The sequence below is a fragment of the Monocercomonoides exilis genome, assembly GCF_001643675.1.
Source record: "Monocercomonoides exilis strain PA203 chromosome Unknown scaffold10-1930038, whole genome shotgun sequence".
NCBI classification, from domain to species: domain Eukaryota; phylum Preaxostyla; order Oxymonadida; family Polymastigidae; genus Monocercomonoides; species Monocercomonoides exilis.
Window position 1 is genome coordinate 1,570,051 of NW_027150555.1, and position 19,810 is coordinate 1,589,860.

The 19,810-nt window shown below is 37.6% G+C and overlaps 9 protein-coding genes across 9 annotated transcripts; 5 read left to right on the top strand and 4 right to left on the bottom strand.

Moving 5' to 3' along the window:
* Positions 1-994: 994 nt before the first annotated feature.
* MONOS_12548 (uncharacterized protein) lies at positions 995-1,612 on the top strand (the record flags this gene model as incomplete). The annotated part of the gene is made up of 1 exon (XM_067865177.1): positions 995-1,612. The coding sequence occupies one exon, from the start codon at positions 995-997 to the stop codon at positions 1,610-1,612; it is 618 nt and encodes a 205-aa protein (XP_067732145.1).
* Positions 1,613-3,050: 1,438 nt separating this feature from the next.
* Positions 3,051-3,680, top strand: MONOS_17254 (uncharacterized protein; the record flags this gene model as incomplete). Its single annotated transcript, XM_067870156.1, has 1 exon — positions 3,051-3,680. The coding sequence occupies one exon, from the start codon at positions 3,051-3,053 to the stop codon at positions 3,678-3,680; it is 630 nt and encodes a 209-aa protein (XP_067732146.1).
* Positions 3,681-7,154: 3,474 nt separating this feature from the next.
* On the top strand, positions 7,155-7,696 carry MONOS_12750 (uncharacterized protein; the record flags this gene model as incomplete). The annotated part of the gene is made up of 3 exons (XM_067865395.1): positions 7,155-7,277; positions 7,333-7,389; positions 7,463-7,696. 3 exons carry the CDS (start codon positions 7,155-7,157, stop codon positions 7,694-7,696), a joined length of 414 nt encoding a protein of 137 aa, XP_067732147.1.
* A 1,557-nt stretch (positions 7,697-9,253) lies between these two features.
* On the top strand, positions 9,254-9,781 carry MONOS_17255 (uncharacterized protein; the record flags this gene model as incomplete). Its single annotated transcript, XM_067870157.1, has 2 exons — positions 9,254-9,366; positions 9,430-9,781. 2 exons carry the CDS (start codon positions 9,254-9,256, stop codon positions 9,779-9,781), a joined length of 465 nt encoding a protein of 154 aa, XP_067732148.1.
* Positions 9,782-10,752: 971 nt separating this feature from the next.
* Positions 10,753-11,253, top strand: MONOS_17256 (uncharacterized protein; the record flags this gene model as incomplete). Its single annotated transcript, XM_067870158.1, has 2 exons — positions 10,753-10,977; positions 11,041-11,253. 2 exons carry the CDS (start codon positions 10,753-10,755, stop codon positions 11,251-11,253), a joined length of 438 nt encoding a protein of 145 aa, XP_067732149.1.
* Positions 11,254-13,454: 2,201 nt separating this feature from the next.
* MONOS_12749 (uncharacterized protein) lies at positions 13,455-14,204 on the bottom strand (the record flags this gene model as incomplete). Its single annotated transcript, XM_067865393.1, has 1 exon — positions 13,455-14,204. One exon carries the CDS (start codon positions 14,202-14,204, stop codon positions 13,455-13,457), a length of 750 nt encoding a protein of 249 aa, XP_067732150.1.
* A 2,340-nt stretch (positions 14,205-16,544) lies between these two features.
* Positions 16,545-17,564, bottom strand: MONOS_15581 (uncharacterized protein; the record flags this gene model as incomplete). Its single annotated transcript, XM_067868466.1, has 1 exon — positions 16,545-17,564. The coding sequence occupies one exon, from the start codon at positions 17,562-17,564 to the stop codon at positions 16,545-16,547; it is 1,020 nt and encodes a 339-aa protein (XP_067732151.1).
* A 78-nt stretch (positions 17,565-17,642) lies between these two features.
* On the bottom strand, positions 17,643-18,455 carry MONOS_15582 (uncharacterized protein; the record flags this gene model as incomplete). Its single annotated transcript, XM_067868467.1, has 1 exon — positions 17,643-18,455. One exon carries the CDS (start codon positions 18,453-18,455, stop codon positions 17,643-17,645), a length of 813 nt encoding a protein of 270 aa, XP_067732152.1.
* A 232-nt stretch (positions 18,456-18,687) lies between these two features.
* MONOS_15583 (uncharacterized protein) lies at positions 18,688-19,305 on the bottom strand (the record flags this gene model as incomplete). Its single annotated transcript, XM_067868468.1, has 1 exon — positions 18,688-19,305. One exon carries the CDS (start codon positions 19,303-19,305, stop codon positions 18,688-18,690), a length of 618 nt encoding a protein of 205 aa, XP_067732153.1.
* Between the last annotated feature and the right edge of the window lie 505 nt (positions 19,306-19,810).

Consider the following 19,810-nt stretch of genomic DNA (forward strand, 5'->3'; position numbering starts at 1 on the left):
TATGAGAGTCGAGAAAGCGGAATCATTAATGAAAGAATGCACAGTGAAGTTATCAGAAGCTGGGGGAGAAGAAGATGTGAGAAAAGGAAAGAAGTTAAAGAGACTAGACTTTCCGAGTTGAGAAGAGAGAAGTCAAAGAGAAATAGCTTTGTCACAGAACTCCTCATCCCGACCACTCTAGCGTCGGAGAACACCCCTCATAATTCCTAGCAGTGCAAGCGAGCTGACTGGAAGGAAACACACTGCACAACAGAGTAAGAAGGGCCCAGACCGGAGGAAGCGTAGAGTGAGTCATTCAGGACAAATGTTAAAGAACTCAAGAGAAAATGAATTTCTGGTCGAGAACGCCTCGGAAACACACCAAGAAAGGGAGGGAGTAGAGACAGGAGCCGCATCTTCATCCGCAGGCTCTCTACACATCCTCCGCACGATGACGTGCTAGGCAGGAGGGTTTAAGATCATTATAAATAAATAAATATAAAACTAAATAAGAATAAAAATACAACAAAAGGGCTTTCAAGACTCATTATTGAGGAGCAAACCTGTCTCACTGCGTTTTTATTAAATATGGTTTGAACTGGAAAAGGAATCCAGCGTTAAAGAGAGTTTTTGATTTGTTTGTTTGCCTTTTGTTGTTTTGAGAAAACTTTGCAACTTAGCTGATTTGTTCAAGTTTGCTTTTGATGGATGATTTTGTTCTTTTTTGTGGATTTTTTTTATTTTTTGGGTTGCGGTGGACAAGAAGGAGCGACGTTATCCTTTGGGAATGAAAAGGCAAGCGAAGCATGTATTTTTGAAGATGCCCAAGCACAAGCTACCAGGAAAGCACAATTCCTGTGGGTCAAATGAGCAAGCCAAAGTGAGACGTGATATATGCGCTTCTGTTCAACTCGTCCACTTTTCATGGGGAAAAACAAAACAAAAAAAATGAGAGAGAGTGAGAGAGCCCATAATGAAAAAGAGAGAGGTGAAGAATTGAGAAAATCGGACAGGAATGGGGAAAAGAAGCAGGGAGGTGTCTGGAATAAAAGTCGGAAAATGCAGCGTGTGTTTGCTTTGCATGTGCATGTGTGCAGCAAGCGAAGAAGGAGGGGCTGTGGAAAAGACGAACGATGAAGAAAACGCGGAGTTTTGGGGGTTTGAATCGGGGAAGGAGGCAGAAAGCCGTTGCAAGAGAAATGAAAAGATATTTGGATTTTGTGATGAGACAGCAGCAGCCGATGGGAAGGGAGCTGATGGAGATGAAGAAGACGAGAGAGAACACAAGGCTGAAGAAGGGAAAGAAAGCGAGAAGTTTGGGGACGAAGTTCAAAGTGGAAAGAAAGGATCAACGAAGGACGCTTGCTACCGAAGGGGTATATGGAAAGTTGAGATGACAGATAAAAGCGAAGTCAGAGGAGTTTTCGTCATGTCTAATTCATCAGGAGCACTCAGTGATCTGAGGATGGCAGAAGGAGGAAGAAAAAGCATGATCAGAGCAGAAAAAGGGAGTTTTCTTGTTTTGAGGGAGTGTGTGCTGGATTTTTCGAATCCAGAGCCACAGATTGAGGTTTGCGGGAGCAGTGGAGTTTTGGCAAACATCACTCTAGGAGCAGCAAAAAAGGCACCTTGAACAAATTCCGCCTCTTTTCGCTTCAAAAGCATGTGGAATGAGCCTTCCGAGTGTTGGAAGTGTTTCCACAGGCTCTTCGTATTTTTCATCTTTTTCTGTTGCAGAAGCCCCATTTCTGCCTCCACGATTGCTTGCGAGGATTTGTCTGTTTGATGTGATCTTCTTCAACATCTCAACAACACATGATGCATATTCATCTTTGGCCTCTTCCCTTTGTGAAACAACTTGTGTGATGAGCAGCTGCGCATTCACAGCTGTTTGCGATGTTCATGATGGAGGGGTTGTTCTTTCTCTGAACGACCCCTCGTCTTCGTTGGCTGCCTCAAACACCTCATTCACTGGGTGCTGTCGGACAAGGAATGTTGCAGTCAATGGAACAGAAGTGGAAAAGAAACAGCCAGGGAGACAAAACACAACAGACAATGGAGCAAATTTGTTCAGTTGGTGTGAAGAGAATGAATCGAAGACAACAGGAACAAGTGATTCCATTTCAGACGGAGTATCGAGTGGAGGGGCTATGTGCATGAACAATCTCGAATCTGGCGCACTTTATGTTTCGCATTGTCTGTTTAATAATTGCTTTGTATTCAATCGTGGAGGCTGAATCATGTGCCATACAATCAAATCTGTACATATCGAAAATGATGTGTTCGGTGCTTGTACTGCACAAAATCAATATGGAGGAGGAATGTGCATTTATGTGATTTCATCATGAGTTCGGATCGATGGATGTGAATTCCAGAAATGCCCTGCCCAAGGCTGGGGAGGAGGCGTTGATCTCGACAGATTTCATATTTCCGGATCAGGATGTGCCGAGGCAGAAAATCAAAGAGAGGGAAGTGGGTGTGTGTTTGAATGCCCATTTGCTTGGTGTTCAATTTCGAGTTTATATGGCGGAGGGCTGCACACCCATGGTGTTCCTGAAGCATTCAAAATGAGTGGGATTCAGTTCATTTCATGCTCTGCAAACTCATATGGAGGTGGAATTGATTTTTATCCCCTTCAGCAAACAGTGCTGAATTCCAATTTTTATTTTTATTTTTAATTCCTCTTCTTTCACAACTGCCAATGTCCTGCTGACGTGCCATATGGGCATGATGTGTATTTTTCCGATGTCAACAAAATGTTCACAAGTTCAAATAATCCGTTCTGTGAATCCTTCACAACAAACACAAATGATCAGAGAGTGTGCTATTATGGGAATGTTCATGAACACACAGGCAAGAAAGGATGGTTGAACGAAGGGATGAAGGATTGGTTTGTGGATGTGAATGGAGATGACTCAAATGAATGGTGCATTACGAGTGAGACAACAACATGCAAAACAGTTGGATTTGCAGTTGATATGAGCAGCCAGCAATTGACTTCCATAGTTACAGTTTTGGAGGGGAAACATGAAAGCGAGGTGGAAATAATCAACATTGGTGGAAAGAAAATCATGATAATTGGAAAAGGAAGGGAAGAAAGTGTGATTGGAACAAATCTCCTTTCTATCAACTCGACAACACTGTTCAGTGTGACGAGTGGACAATTGGAGGTGGAGCATGTGGGGATCGATCACAACACTGAAAGAAGTCCATCCCCAAATGTTTTTGTTGTTTCTGATGGAAGTGGGTCACTTTCACTGGCGGACATACTGATCTCAGGAACAAGAAGAAGAAGTGTAATATCAGCATCTGTGTTTGAAGTGGCACTGAGACAGCTGAAGATGATTGATGTGGAGGTCAAAAATATGAAAATATCACAGCCTTTGTTTGCTGAGCCATCATCAGCAGAATCAACAGCAGGAGAAAGTTTTCTGAGAAATTTGACAATTCGAAGTGTGAATCGGACTGGAGGAGATGGAGTGGTAGTGTCAAAGAGTGTGGGTGCAGGAGAAACCTTTGTGGTGTGGAACATGACAATGGAAGAGTGTGAGTGTGTGAATAAGGATGGAGGTGGGATAAAGGTTGAGTTGGCAACTTCATCAAGCAAAGTTCGTGTTGGAGGGTCAACATCGCAACGCAGAGTATCAACAAAATTCTTCAAAATGAAGTGTGATGGATATGGAGGAGAGGTAATGCAATAAAAGTGCCAGACAATGGAGATTCCATTTGGTGATATTGAAACGGAACCTGCTGAAGAGAAGATTAAAGACAGATGAAGGAAGAAAGATTCATTGATGAATGACTTGTTTTTTGAAACTTTTGCAAGGCACTTTTAAAATCAAAAGGCAAGGGAAAAACCATTTTGATTGAGCTGAAACATGAGTTTGTCTTGAATATTCCTGAAGGGTCAATGCTGTTTTCAATTTCTGATTCAGTCTTTCATATCGAAAACCAACGCAAAGAAGGAAGCTTCTGCACAAGTGCAACTGATCGATGAGTCAAAAGATGCAAAGGATGGAACTCAGCTTCGTGTTTGCATTCGCCTTTTCGATAGTTTGCAAACAATGCAAAAAACATGTCCTGGGACCGAATTGAAATTGGTGAAAAAACAAAAATTATAAAACATAAACAGAAAGAACGATGATTAGAAAATATAATTAATGCGACAGCAGCCAAAATCGCAAGCGTTCTCGTTTTCTTTAACCTTTAAATTCGAATGCCGCGCATGAAACTTTCTTCCAAAAAAATACTATCAGCAACATCATCTGCTTCTGAGGAGATTATTGTTTTATTTCGACTTCACTGAAAAGAGGAGAATATTCAAATAGCAATTTTTTAATAAACACTTTCATATCTCACAAAAGAAACAAAAAAGTCCCCATGAAAATATTTCTGATTGAAACTATCCCACAGAAAATCATAAAACAGAACTCTTGATCAAAAGTGTCTCCATTGGCAATCATTATTCCTTTTGCGCCAATTCTTTTTCCCTTTCAAACAGAAAATTATTTTATTCGACAATTTACAAACGATGGTTGGTTGTTTGTTGGTTTTTATTTGGAAATCAGCTTTTGGTGAATTTCGCAAAAAACAAATTATGATTTTTCGAAAGAAGACAAGAAACCTAAAACTATCATTTTTTTCAGATTGATTTTGAAAAAGTCTTTCAATATAACATGCTAATCAACAGAAGCTATTAGAGAAGCTGACAAGCATCTTCACACCTTTCTTTCTTATCTTGATCAGGTTGCAACAATTATTTCCTCCAATAAAAACGAATCAGACACTGTGTTGCATAACCAGCAGTTCCAATCATGCATGAAACGTATTGCTTCCAAACAAAAGAGATAACCCCATCAAAGTCTTTTTGGAGTTCTTCCAGATTTGGAAACTGATGAGCTCTCTTTCTGTTTTCAATTCAATCGGATTGTCAAACATATGGGATGAAATATTTTAAAAAAATGATTTTTTTCCACACGATATTTTTGAACATTTAACTAAATTTTATAATTTTTCTATATTTTTTGTTATGATAACGATGAATTCATAATAATAATAATAATAATAATAATAATAATAATAATAATAATAATAATAATAATAATAATAATAATAATAATAATAATAATAATAATAATAATAATAATAATAATAATAATAATAATAATAATAAACAGAATAAGTTTGGATCAAATCGTTATTTTTTGACGCAAATGCTCGAATTTTGCCCCAAAAAAAGATTTTCACATGAAGTGTGGAACAAAATGATGAAATCAAAATTATTCGTCCTATTTGTTAATTGTGTAATTTGTTTATTTATTTGATCAAAGTAACCAATACAACAAACCTTTCAAAGGCAAACTTCACTTTAATTCGTAATACATTTGATGAAATTCAAATAAGAAATTTCAATTTAAATAACTCCATTTTATTCGAAAAAAATATAAGTTTATTTGAATAAAGTGTGCATTATTCAAATAAACTCACTTCATTTAGAAATTCCAAACTTCATTTGAGTTTCTGAAAAATCATGATTTCATTTAGAACAGAATAATGAACATTATAATTTAGATGTTCGATGAAAATTATTTTTATGTGTTTTTCTCTTATGTGAAAAAGTGAAAATATGATTTCATTTTTCTGAAATTCAAAAAAGTGAACACATTGGTTTGGATGCAAATAAAGGAAATTCCACACATGCATTCGTTATAAATACATTCATCAAAAACAATTTTTATCGTTTCTCTGATAAAGTGAAATTGTTGAAAACGAAAATAAAAAAAAATATGGAAATTTGAAAATACAGATATTCGATATTTGGTTTCCAAGACAACAGATCTTATGAAAGAGAAATCCTAGGAGCATGCAAGTACTTTTAGAGAGGAAGATCATTACAAATTTTCGTAAATTGTTGATGGAAGGAGAAAAAAAAACAAATAGTTCAAATTCATATTCGTGGCGCAGTAATGAAGAATTATCCTTTAAACGTTCATGCTTGAATCAGAATTAATGTTTGCAAGTTATATTGAAGATTTATTTTCCTGAATAATATTGAATGTGTTGTTATACGCATTTGAATATTCATATTTTTATTTAGGCTGATGAAATGATAATATGGAAATTTACTAAAGAGCAATAGAATTGAAATATGACGACTGATTTTTAGATGAAGAAGAAATCCATATTAAGCGAGATGAAGAATAAGGAGGAAAGAATATATCAAAAAAAAGAAAGACGGATGAGAAAAGGTGGATATACATAAATTGAGCGTGAATATAACATTATAAAACGCTTGACCTTAGTTCTAGTTGAGGAAATGCTTAAGTTGAAAGATATTTTTAATATAAACAAAGGAAATCATAGAGGAAAATGAGAGTTGGAAGAAACAGAAATGTGGATTACCATATGTTTCCGTTTTTGTTGGAAAGATGCCAAGGGGCAAGTTGAAAATTTGAAAAATCCAGTAATTACTGCTTGCCAGAAGGATGTGCGGCCAAAGAAGTTTAAATCAATAAAGATAGAATACAACAAGAATCTTTGCATTTGTTGTCAATAACCTTCATTATTCCAAATATCAAATAATTTCATCAATAACTTCTTCTTCTTTTTTTTTCCTTCTTCATATCCTTCGAACTGCAATGATCTGTTCCTGTCTTCTCGTCCTCACTTATCGTTGGCGGGGATTCAACTCAGAAACACTTAAAAACGCATTCTTTCTCCATCAATGAAATGCTGCTGCTCACTTACCGTTGAAAGCAATGGCTCATTTTCATCTTCTCTTCATTCTTCTTCTTCCACTTTTGTTTCTTCCAGATCAAATACCATCTTCCTAATATATTTCTTCATTCTGATCTGGAGCAGCACGCCGATCAATTTTTCCATTCCGGAATCAGAGAAGTGAAGAGAAGAAGGCGGCAGGGGATGATCTGCCATCATCAGCGCCTGCGATTGACCATTCGGATGTGTCGGCAGTGGCTGCGTCATACACGTCGGCAGCAATGATGGACCACATCGAGAGGCGGGTGCGGATTGTTGCGATGGAAGAAGCTCAGATGTATGAAAATCACACGAAGTTGTCACAAAGAGCGCAACAGATTCTGTGGTGATATGTTTCAGCGCTGTGGGCGATGCTTTATTGGGGCGTTGTATGTTCCAACGATGTGGCACTTTTGGCAATGCTTTCGGTTCCGTTGGTAAAGCAGCTTTCTTTCATTGCAGAATCGGTGGAGAAAGAAAAAGAAGCTCTGGAGGGTATTTGCGGCTGCGGATGTGAATGCGTTCCCGTCGATCAACGATCTGTTTGACCCCTCGCTGCTGCCTTTAGCGATATCGTGACAATTGTTGCGATCGCAGCAGTTGAGGCGTGTGGTGATGAAGCTGGACGATGAAGTGATGGGGCGAGGTGTTGCAGTGTGTGAAGTGAGGGAGATTGTGGAGAAGGGGCTGTCGGTGGCGGGGCTGAGGATGGGGGATGCGGTTTTAGCCTGCAGCGATTGCGCTGGCGGTGCTGGAGGAGCGAGAAGAGGCAAAGGAAGGAGAAAGGGGAGACAAAGAGGGAGAAGAAATGGGAGGCAAAGAGGGAGGTGATGGGAATGAGGAGAAAAGTGGGCGTCCGACAGCGCACAGAGAGTTTGTGGAGAGAATGAAAGAAAACCAAGGGAAGCTGGAAGAAGCGATGGCGCTGCTGGTTGTGGAGGCGCTTGGGCTGGTCGGCTGAGATTTGTGAAGGCGGGGGTGGGGATAGAGGATGAGGCTGGTGCAGACAAGCAGCATTCAATGGAACCTGAAATGAACAGATATTCGCCAGGAGATGACATTCAACAGGAGAACAGGAGAGCAGAAGAAGAAGCAGCAGATGGGTTTTCAGGTATAACTTCAGATGGAAGTTCAAAGTGTGTGAGAAAAGATGTGGAACAGGTGGAAATGTGTACGAATGATTTGGGGATGAATGAGAAGCAAGGAAGAGAGGGAAATTCGATTTATTTGGAGAAGGAAGAAGAGGAGGAAGAAGAAGAGAAATTTAATGGAGGCATGAAGTTTATTTTTTAGGAATATAAAGGACAAAAGCAAAAAGAGGAAATAATGAGATGGATTTATGAGAACCAGGAGAGGAGTGGATGCGCAAATTCATCATCATCAAAAAAAGATTTAAAAATGCAGAGGATAAACGGTAGGAATAGGAAGAGAATGTGAAGAAGAAAAGGAAGAAAAGAGTGTGGAAAAATGGTATATGGAATTTATTTGTAGGAAAAAAGGGAGAAGAGACGAAACGGAGCAAACGTTGATAATTTCTTATCCAGAAGTTCCGATATTTCTAATTATTTTTGTTCAAATTGATGATAAACAATTATCAAATGGGAATTGTGTGATTATGCTTCCATTGAAAAACACATCATTCCATCTGCAAAAAGAAGCGTTGTTGTTATCGAAGAAACAAAATGTGATGAATTTAATTACGTTCGTCCAATCAAACATTCTTGTGTAACACAGGGCAGCACCATCGAAGGTGAATGGATTTTCGACTTTGTTGTTGATGAACTGGAACTCTTGGAGAAAATATTGAGGAGGTATTACTAGTGGAAGGAAATGAAACGTGATTGCACCAGCAGCATCGCCACCAGTATTTGCAATGCAGACGCAACTTTTGAATAGGAATTTTGCATCTGATGGAATGTAATAGAGGGAAAAGTACCAACCAGTTCTGCAATAGTTTGTTATTGAACAACTTTCCACTCTGTTATCTGAGAATGTCCAAACAGAATTTGATCGTAGACTTGTAGCATGGACTGCTCCTCCATGCAATGCAGAACAACTCGTAAAATTTGATTTTGTAATGTCAATTTTCAGCAGGTAATCGCAACGTATTGCTCCTCCATAACCATTTGTCGAGCAATTATTGAATGAACAAGAAGTGATTGTGAGGTTTGCATTTGTGCAAGCAACATTTAGTGCTCCACCTGCTGAAGATCCACCAGTTGAATCTTTCCATTCGCACCATTCAAATTTGTGGCTGTTCTCGTCAAAAGCAGTCAGTCTTCCAGGTTTCTCTCTTTGAGATTCAGATCCAACATGCACAACAGGAGCATTTGGTGAAGAACGTGTTTGGTGGAGGAAAGAAGTGTTGAAGACTGAGAGGGAAGTGGATGGGCTGTTGTGGTTGGGGAGGACAGCACCATCGATGGGATTGTGGGTGTAGAGGAAGAGGGATGAGTGGATGGAGAGGGATGAGTGAAGAGAGAAGGAGGGGATTGAATTGGTGTTGGCGTTGGTGGAAATGGAGGTGGAAGAAGAGGAAGAAGTGGTTGAGATGAAAGGATTGAGTGAGTGTGAGGGAAGGGATGGAAGTGATAGAGGGGATTGGGGAGAGGAGATGTTGGAGAAGAGGGTGTTTGAGAGATGGAGATTGAGGTGGATGTGGAGGTGGGGATGGGATCGTTGATGGATATGGAGAGGGGAAGAGGAAGAGGAAATGGAAGGGGAAGAGGAAGGGGAAGGCGAAGAAAAAGAAGAGGATGAGAGTGAGAATGAGAAAGATGAAGGAGAAGGGGAAAGGGATGGAGATGGAGAAGGGGAAGGGGAAGAGAGGGAAGAAGGAGAAAAAAGGAAAGACTGGATGAGGGAGATGAAGGAGGAGAAAGAGAAGTGGGAGATGGAGAAGGAGCAGGGATTGTGGAGTGGACATGTCGGAGGAGATTGTTTGGGGTGGAGAAGAGGGGGAAGGAGAGGAAGAAGAAAAAAGAAAATCAAGTTTGTCAGCTTCCACGCTTCATTTCGAACACTTTTGCAGTTATTTGTGTATTAGACATTGAAATTGTTCAGAGCATTTCACTTTTCCTCATAACATTTTTATCCAAATAAAAATCGTTCATCTGTGTTTTTTTTTTTAAATAAACATAAAAATATAAACGAAACAAACTTTCAACTCACGAAAAAAATTTTTTTTGTCTTTGAAGCTCATTTTGTTTTTATTTTGTTTCATTTCCAATTAATATCAAAATGATCAAAAACGTAGTAAAAAACTGGATTATTAATTCTTCAAAAAAACAACACCAAATGTACCAATTAGTATTTAATAGAAATGAAATACAATTTCTGATAACTTTTTCCGGATGGATTTCAGCGTTAATTTGCATATGCAATCTTTATTTAAAATATACCAACTTCATTTAAAATAAACCAACTTTATTTGAATTAAATTGGTTTATTTGAATTGAAGAAGTCTATTCAAATTTCATCTATTGTCAAAAATGTCAACGCAAGAAAGAACGGTTTGGATGCACTTATTTTTATGAGAGCTATTTTTGAGTTTCTGCTTTTCATCTGTTTCTTCTTTCCAAACGTATGCGAATTCAACATGAATTTCAAAATGGCGTTGCTTTCTGGATGCAATTAACTATCAAATATCAGGATAAGAGCATATGCAGCAAGTTTACTGGTGCGCAATTGTTATTGCTTTTGAATTTTTGTTGATTGATTTCTTTCTTTGCCTTTTTCTTTGAAGAATTGTTTTCTGAACTTGAACGCTTCAGTAAGGAAGATCAAAAACAGAAAATTTTTGAAATGGGTACATTGATAGAAGAGATGGACGAAGAAGAATTCAAATCTGTTTTTTCTCAAGAACTGTTCAACAAAATACACAAAATGATTAAAAAAGAGAAACTTTCGATGGAAAATGCAATTTTGTTACTAAAGCGAATTGGATATTACAGATCGTTGAAAACTTTGTGGTTCTATAACTTTGCTAGCACTTTATTGAACGAAAGAATTGAGAAGATGATTATTGAAGAAGAAAAGAAGAAGAAGAAGAAAAAGAACGAAAAGCTGCTGATTGATCTTTGCGAATGTCATATTTCTCTAAGCCACTACGTCTCGCCTGAATTGCGTTCAATTTGTATAACTTACTTAACGAAAGCAGCATCGAAGAAAGGGGAAAGTGAGGAAACTCAAAAAGAAGTGGAAATGGCTTTGCTTATATTGAGCAGTATTCGGGATTTGGGAGTACGCTTTTCTTTTTCAATTTTGATAATTATGATTTTTTTTTCCCCCCATCTTTTTGATTAGGAAGAGGAACAAGATATGTACATATTTGGAATTGATGTGATTATCCTATATCATCAGCAGCATCACAACCTTACACCTCTTGCGCATCAATCAGCTTGGAAAATTTTGGTGCACAGATTTTACATGGATTATTATTCTGAAGAAGAAATTGTGAATGATCTGCATTTTGTGGGAGAAGCAGCAAAAGAACTGAAAGAGTTGGCAAAAGTGTGAGTTGTAAGCAAAAAAAGGAGAAGAGGAGTAGAAAGGAAAGAAATACAAGTTTTTGTAAGATGGCTCACATTGATGGAGCCTTTCTTTTACTACTGCCAATTGTGGAATGAAGAATTTGTTGGGCTTATTGGAAGTATTGCGGAAGCATTTAAAGCATCGAAGGATAATTACAGAGAACTTTGCCACCGGTGCATTTTTGCGATTAAACAAGCAGCGATGAACAGGACCGTTCAAATAAATGACCTATTGAACGGAGGAGCTTTTGATGTTGCTTTGGTGGAAATTCAGAGACGAACAATAGATTACAAAAATCCATTTGAAAACTTGCAATTTTTTCTGAATGTTTCAAGGAGATTTAAAGGAAAGGAGGATGATGATGCCGACGAAGAAAAAAGAAAAGAGATGAAAAGGAAAGTGTTTGAAAAGCTGGAAGAAGAAGGATACGAAGATACCATCACCAGCTTTTATGAATTATTCGAGCTCATTAACATAAATAATCATCATTCGTTATCTTTGAATGTTTCTGATTATTTAGTGAATGTTTGAGGAAATGAGACACATTTCATTTTGTAACTCTAATTATTTATTTATTTTTCTTATTTCATCATTTGGGGAAAAATTCTTTCATTTATGAAAAAAACAACGATTTGTTCCAATTTTTTTCTCCAACCTTATCATAATAAGTCTTTCATTCCCACGTCAAAAAGAAAGTGGATAAATTTAAAATTTGAGAAAAATATTTGTTGGGTAGAATGGAACAAAATTCAGAAAGCTCAAAATTTCGTCCCAATTAACTTCTTTTTCCCATCCTTTTAAATTTTCCTCAAATGATTTGTCTTCTCAAAAGTTTAATGAAAATATAAACAAAAAGCATTTGTTCATTCTTCCGCTTCGAAAGCATCTTCTGTAATCAGTGGAACAGATGTATTCTTCAGCTTCTGGTTTTCCAAATATCGTGCCATTTCAGAGAATTGAAGAAAGGAAATCAAAATCCAGGGAATGGAAAGTTGATTTGATGATTTGAATGTGAACTACAAGAACAAGATGCTTTTCTTGTGGCATCAATTCTGAGTTTGAAGAAGAAGAAGAAGAAGAAGAAGAAGAAGAAGAAGAAGAAGAAGAAGAAGAAGAAGAAGAAGAAGAAGAAGAAACAGATGATGATGGTGGTGGGAATGAAGAGGAAGGAGGAAGTGACTGTTGCAATGAGAAAGAAGAAGAATTTGATAAATCTGAAGAAAAAGAAAAAGTCAGCTAGCTCAGAAGCAACGGTTCAAGAAACATGCTTGTCAACTTTGTCCTCCGAAGAACAAACTTGTTCTGAGCCTCCAACTTGTTGATGCGGAAGATGGTGCATTTCTCTGACCTATCCACCCTCTCCTGAAACAACAACTCCAACCATACTTCTGGTGCAAGTTGGAGGCTCAGAACAAGTTTGTTCTTCGGAGGACAAAGTTGACAAGCATGTTTCTTGAACCGTTGCTTCTGAGCTAGCTGACTTTTTCTTTTTCTTCAGATTTATCAAATTCTTCTTCTTTCTCATTGCAACAGTCACTTCCTCCTTCCTCTTCATTCCCACCACCATCATCATCTGTTTCTTCTTCTTCTTCTTCTTCTTCTTCTTCTTCTTCTTCTTCTTCTTCTTCTTCTTCTTCTTCTTCTTCTTCTTCAAACTCAGAATTGATGCCACAAGAAAAGCATCTTGTTCTTGTAGTTCACATTCAAATCATCAAATCAACTTTCCATTCCCTGGATTTTGATTTCCTTTCTTCAATTCTCTGAAATGGCACGATATTTGGAAAACCAGAAGCTGAAGAATACATCTGTTCCACTGATTACAGAAGATGCTTTCGAAGCGGAAGAATGAACAAATGCTTTTTGTTTATATTTTCATTAAACTTTTGAGAAGACAAATCATTTGAGGAAAATTTAAAAGGATGGGAAAAAGAAGTTAATTGGGACGAAATTTTGAGCTTTCTGAATTTTGTTCCATTCTACTCCAACAAATATTTTTCTCAAATTTTAAATTTATCCACTTTCTTTTTTGACGTGGGAATGAAAGACTTATTATGATAAGGTTGGAGAAAAAAAATTGGAACAAATCGTTGTTTTTTTTCATAAATGAAAGAATTTTTCCCCAAATGATGAAATAAGAAAAAATAAATAAATAATTAGAGTTACAAAATGAAATGTGTCTCATTTCCTCAAACATTCACTAAATAATCAGAAACATTCAAAGATAACGAATGATGATTATTTATGTTAATGAGCTCGAATAATTCATAAAAGCTGGTGATGGTATCTTCGTATCCTTCTTCTTCCAGCTTTTCAAACACTTTCCTTTTCATCTCTTTTCTTTTTTCTTCGTCGGCATCATCATCCTCCTTTCCTTTAAATCTCCTTGAAACATTCAGAAAAAATTGCAAGTTTTCAAATGGATTTTTGTAATCTATTGTTCGTCTCTGAATTTCCACCAAAGCAACATCAAAAGCTCCTCCGTTCAATAGGTCATTTATTTGAACGGTCCTGTTCATCGCTGCTTGTTTAATCGCAAAAATGCACCGGTGGCAAAGTTCTCTGTAATTATCCTTCGATGCTTTAAATGCTTCCGCAATACTTCCAATAAGCCCAACAAATTCTTCATTCCACAATTGGCAGTAGTAAAAGAAAGGCTCCATCAATGTGAGCCATCTTACAAAAACTTGTATTTCTTTCCTTTCTACTCCTCTTTCCTCTCCTTTTTTTTGCTTACAACTCACACTTTTTGCCAACTCTTTCAGTTCTTTTGCTGCTTCTCCCACAAAATGCAGATCATTCACAATTTCTTCTTCAGAATAATAATCCATGTAAAATCTGTGCACCAAAATTTTCCAAGCTGATTGATGCGCAAGAGGTGTAAGGTTGTGATGCTGCTGATGATATAGGATAATCACATCAATTCCAAATATGTACATATCTTGTTCCTCTTCCTAATCAAAAAGATGGGGGGAAAAAAAAATCATTATTATCAAAATTGAAAAAGAAAAGCGTACTCCCAAATCCCGAATACTGCTCAATATAAGCAAAGCCATTTCCACTTGTTTTTGAGTTTCCTCACTTTCCCCTTTCTTCGATGCTGCTTTCGTTAAGTAAGTTATACAAATTGAACGCAATTCAGGCGAGACGTAGTGGCTTAGAGAAATATGACATTCGCAAAGATCAATCAGCAGCTTTTCGTTCTTTTTCTTCTTCTTCTTCTTTTCTTCTTCAATAATCATCTTCTCAATTCTTTCATTCAATAAAGTGCTAGCAAAGTTATAGAACCACAAAGTTTTCAACGATCTGTAATATCCAATTCGCTTTAGTAACAAAATTGCATTTTCCATCGAAAGTTTCTCTTTTTTAATCATTTTGTGTATTTTGTTGAACAGTTCTTGAGAAAAAACAGATTTGAATTCTTCTTCGTCCATCTCTTCTATCAATGTACCCATTTCAAAAATTTTCTGTTTTTGATCTTCCTTACTGAAGCGTTCAAGTTCAGAAAACAATTCTTCAAAGAAAAAAGCAAAGAAAGAAATCAATCAACAAAAATTCAAAAGCAATAACAATTGCGCACCAGTAAACTTGTTGCATATGCTCTTATCCTGATATTTGATAGTTAATTGCATCCAGAAAGCAACGCCATTTTGAAATTCATGTTGAATTCGCATACGTTTGGAAAGAAGAAACAGATGAAAAGCAGAAACTCAAAAATAGCTCTCATAAAAATAAGTGCATCCAAACTGTTCTTTCTTGCGTTGACATTTTTGACAATGTATTACGAATTAAAGTGAAGCTTGCCTTTGAAAGGTTTGTTGTATTGGTTACTTTGATCAAATTAATAAACAAATTACACAATTAACAAATAGGACGAATAATTTTGATTTCATCATTTTGTTCCACACTTCATGTGAAAATCTTTTTTTGGGGCAAAATTCGAGTATTTGCGTAAAAAAATAACGATTTGATCCAAACTTATTCTGTTTATTATTATTATTATTATTATGAATTCATCGTTATCATAACAAAAAACATAGAAAAATTATAAAATTTAGTTAAATGTTCAAAAATATCGTGTGGAAAAAAATCATTTTTTTAAAATATTTCATCCCATATGTTTGATAATCCGATTGAATTGAAAACAGAAAGAGAGTTCATCAGTTTCCAAATCCGGAAGAACTCCAAAAAGACTTTGATGGGGTTATCTCTTTTGTTTGGAAGCAATACGTTTCATGCATGATTGGAACTGCTGGTTATGCAACGCAGTGTCTGATTCGTTTTTATTGGAGGAAATAATTGTTGCAACCTGATCAAGATAAGAAAGAAAGGTGTGAAGATGCTTGTCAGCTTCTCTAATAGCTTCTGTTGATTAGCATGTTATATTGAAAGACTTTTTCAAAATCAATCTGAAAAAAATGATAGTTTTAGGTTTCTTGTCTTCTTTCGAAAAATCATAATTTGTTTTTTGCGAAATTCACCAAAAGCTGATTTCCAAATAAAAACCAACAAACAACCAACCATCGTTTGTAAATTGTCGAATAAAATAATTTTCTGTTTGAAAGGGAAAAAGAATTGGCGCAAAAGGAATAATGATTGCCAATGGAGACGCTTTTGATCAAGAGTTCTGTTTTGTGATTTTCTGTGGAATAGTTTCAATCAAAAATATTTTCATAGGGACTTTTTTGTTTCTTTTGTGAGATATGAAAGTGTTTATTAAAAAATTGCTATTTGAATATTCTCTTCTTTTCAGTGAAGTCGAAATAAAACAATAATCTCCTCAGAAGCAGATGATGTTGCTGATAGCATTTTTTTGGAAGAAAGTTTCAAGCGCGACATTCGAATTTAAAGGTAAAAGAAAACGAGAACGCTTGCGATTTTGGCTGCTGTCGCATTAATTATATTTTCTTATCATCGTTCTTTCTGTTTATGTTTTATAATTTTTGTTTTTTCACCAATTTCAATTCGGTCCCAGGACATGTTTTTTGCATTGTTTGCAAACTATCGAAAAGGCGAATGCAAACACGAAGCTGAGTTCCATCCTTTGCATCTTTTGACTCATCGATCAGTTGCACTTGTGCAGAAGCTTCCTTCTTTGTGTTGGCTTTCGATATGAAAGACTGAATCAGAAATTGAAAACAGCATTGTCCCTTCAGGAATATTCAAGACAAACTCATGTTTCAGCTCAATCAAAATGGTTTTTCCCTTGCCTTTTGATTTTAAAAGTGCCTTGCAAAAGTTTCAAAGGACAAGTCATTCATCAATGAATCTTTCTTCCTTCATCTGTCTTTAATCTTCTCTTCAGCCGGTTCCGTTTCAATATCACCAAATGGAATCTCCATTGTCTGACACTTCCATAGCATTACCTCTCCTCCATATCCATCACACTTCATTTTGAAGAATTTTGTTGATACTCTGCGTTGCGATGTTGACCCTCCAACACGAACTTTGCTTGATGAAGTTGCCAACTCAACCTTTATCCCTCCTCCATCCCCATTCACACACTCACACTCTTCCATTGTCATGTTCCACACCACAAAGGTTTCTCCTGCACCCACACTCTTTAACACTACCACCCCATCTCCTCCAGTCCGATTCACATTTCGAATTGTCAAATCTCTCAGAAAACTTTCTCCTGCTGTTGATTCTGCTGATGATGGCTCAGCAAACAAAGGCTGTGATATTTTTATATTTTTGACCTCCACATCAATCATCTTCAGCTGTCTCAGTGCCACTTCAAACACAGATGCTGATATTACACTTCTTCTTCTTGTTCCTGAGATCAGTATGTCCGCCAGTGAAAGTGACCCACTTCCATCAGAAACAACAAAAACATTTGGGGATGGACTTCTTTCAGTGTTGTGATCGATCCCCACATGCTCCACCTCCAATTGTCCACTCGTCACACTGAACAGTGTTGTCGAGTCGATAGAAAGGAGATTTGTTCCAATCACACTTTCTTCCCTTCCTTTTCCAATTATCATGATTTTCTTTCCACCAATGTTGATTATTTCCACCTCGCTTTCATGTTTCCCCTCCAAAACTGTAACTATGGAAGTCAATTGCTGGCTGCTCATATCAATTGCAAATCCAACTGTTTTGCATGTTGTTGTCTCACTCGTAATGCACCATTCATTTGAGTCATCTCCATTCACATCCACAAACCGATCCTTCATCCCTTTGTTCAACCATCCTTTCTTGCCTGTGTGTTCATGAACATTTCCATAAAAGCACACTCTCTGATCATTTGTGTTTGTTGTGAAGGATTCACAGAACGGATTATTTGAACTTGTGAACATTTTGTTGACATCGGAAAAATACACATCATGCCCATATGGCACGTCAGCAGAACATTGGCAGTTGTGAAAGAAGAGGAATTAAAAATAAAAATAAAAATTGGAATTCAGCACTGTTTGCTGAAGGGGATAAAAATCAATTCCACCTCCATATGAGTTTGCAGAGCATGAAACGAACTGAATCCCACTCATTTTGAATGCTTCAGGAACACCATGGGTGTGCAGCCCTCCGCCATATAAACTCGAAATTGAACACCAAGCAAATGAGCATTCAAACACACACCCACTTCCCTCTCTTTGATTTTCTGCCTCGGCACATCCTGATCCGGAAATATGAAATCTGTCGAGATCAACGCCTCCTCCCCAGCCTTGGGCAGGGCATTTCTGGAATTCACATCCACCGATCCGAACACATGATGAAATCGTTACAACATAGAATCCTCCTCCATATTGATTTTGCGCAGTACAAGCACCGAACACATCATTTTCGATATGTACAGATTTGATTGTATGACACATGATTCCGCCTCCACGACTGAATACAAAGCAATTATTAAACAGACAATGTGAAACAGAAAGTTCTCCAGATTCGAGATTGTTCATGCACATAGCCCCTCCACTCGATACTCCGTCTGAAATGGAATCACTTGTTCCTGTTGTCTTCGATTCATTCTCTTCACACCAACTGAACAAATTTGCTCCATTGTCTGTTGTGTTTTGTCTCCCTGGCTGTTTCTTTTCCACTTCTGTTCCATTGACTGCAACATTCCTTGTCCGACAGCACCCAGTGAATGAGGTGTTTGAGGCAGCCAACGAAGACGAGGGGTCGTTCAGAGAAAGAACAACCCCTCCATCATGAACATCGCAAACAGCTGTGAATGAGCAGCTGCTCATCACACAAGTTGTTTCACAAAGGGAAGAGGCCGAAGATGAACATGCATCATGTGTTGTTGAGATGCTGAAGAAGATCACATCGAACAGACAAATCCTCGCAAGCAATCGTGGATGCAGAAATGGGGCTTCTGCAACAGAAAAAGATGAAAAATACGAAGAGCCTGTGGAAACACTTCCAACACTCGGAAGGCTCATTCCACATGCTTTTGAAGCGAAAAGAGGCGGAATTTGTTCAAGGTGCCTTTTTTGCTGCTCCTAGAGTGATGTTTGCCAAAACTCCACTGCTCCCGCAAACCTCGATCTGTGGCTCTGGATTCGAAAAATCCAGCACACACTCCCTCAAAACAAGAAAACTCCCATTTTCTGCTCTGATCATGCTTTTTCTTCCTCCTTCTGCAATCCTCAGATCCCTGAGTGCTCCTGATGAATTAGACATGACAAAAACTCCTCTGACTTCGCTTTTATCTGTCATCTCAACTTTCCATATACCCCTTCGGTAGCAAGCGTCCTTCGTTGATCCTTTCTTTCCACTTTGAACTTCGTCCCCAAACTTCTCGCTTTCTTTCCCTTCTTCAGCCTTGTGTTCTTTCTCATCTTCTTCATCTCCATCAGCTCCCTTCCCATCGGCTGCTGCTGTCTCATCACAAAATCCAAATATCTTTTCATTTCTCTTGCAACGGCTTTCTGCCTCCTTCCCCGATTCAAACCCCCAAAACTCCACGTTTTCTTCATCATTCGTCTTTTCCGCAGCCCCTCCTTCTTCGCTTGCTGCACACATGCACATGCAAAGCAAACACACGCTGCATTTTCCGACTTTTATCTCAGACACATCCCTGCTTCTTTTCCCCATTCCTGTCCGATTTTCTCAATTCTTCACCTCTCTCTTTTTCATTATGGGCTCTCTCTCTCTCACTCACTTTTTTTTGTTTTGTTTTTCCCCATGAAAAGTGGACGAGTTGAACAGAAGCGTATATATCACGTCTCACTTTGGCTTGCTCATTTGACCCACAGGAATTGTGCTTTCCTGGCAGCTTGTGCTTGGGCATCTTCAAAAATTCATGCTTCACTTGCCTTTTCATTCCCAAAGGATAACGTCGCTCCTTCTTGTCCACCACAACCCAAAAAATAAAAAAAATCCACAAAAAAGAACAAAATCATCCATCAAAAGCAAACTTGAACAAAACAGCTAAGTTGCAAAGTTTTCTCAAAACAACAAAAGGCAAACAAACAAATCAAAAACTCTCTTTAACGCTGGATTCCTTTTCCAGTTCAAACCATATTTAATAAAAACGCAGTGAGACAGGTTTGCTCCGAGATAATGAGTATTGTTCACTATTTATGGGTGGTTTAAGTGA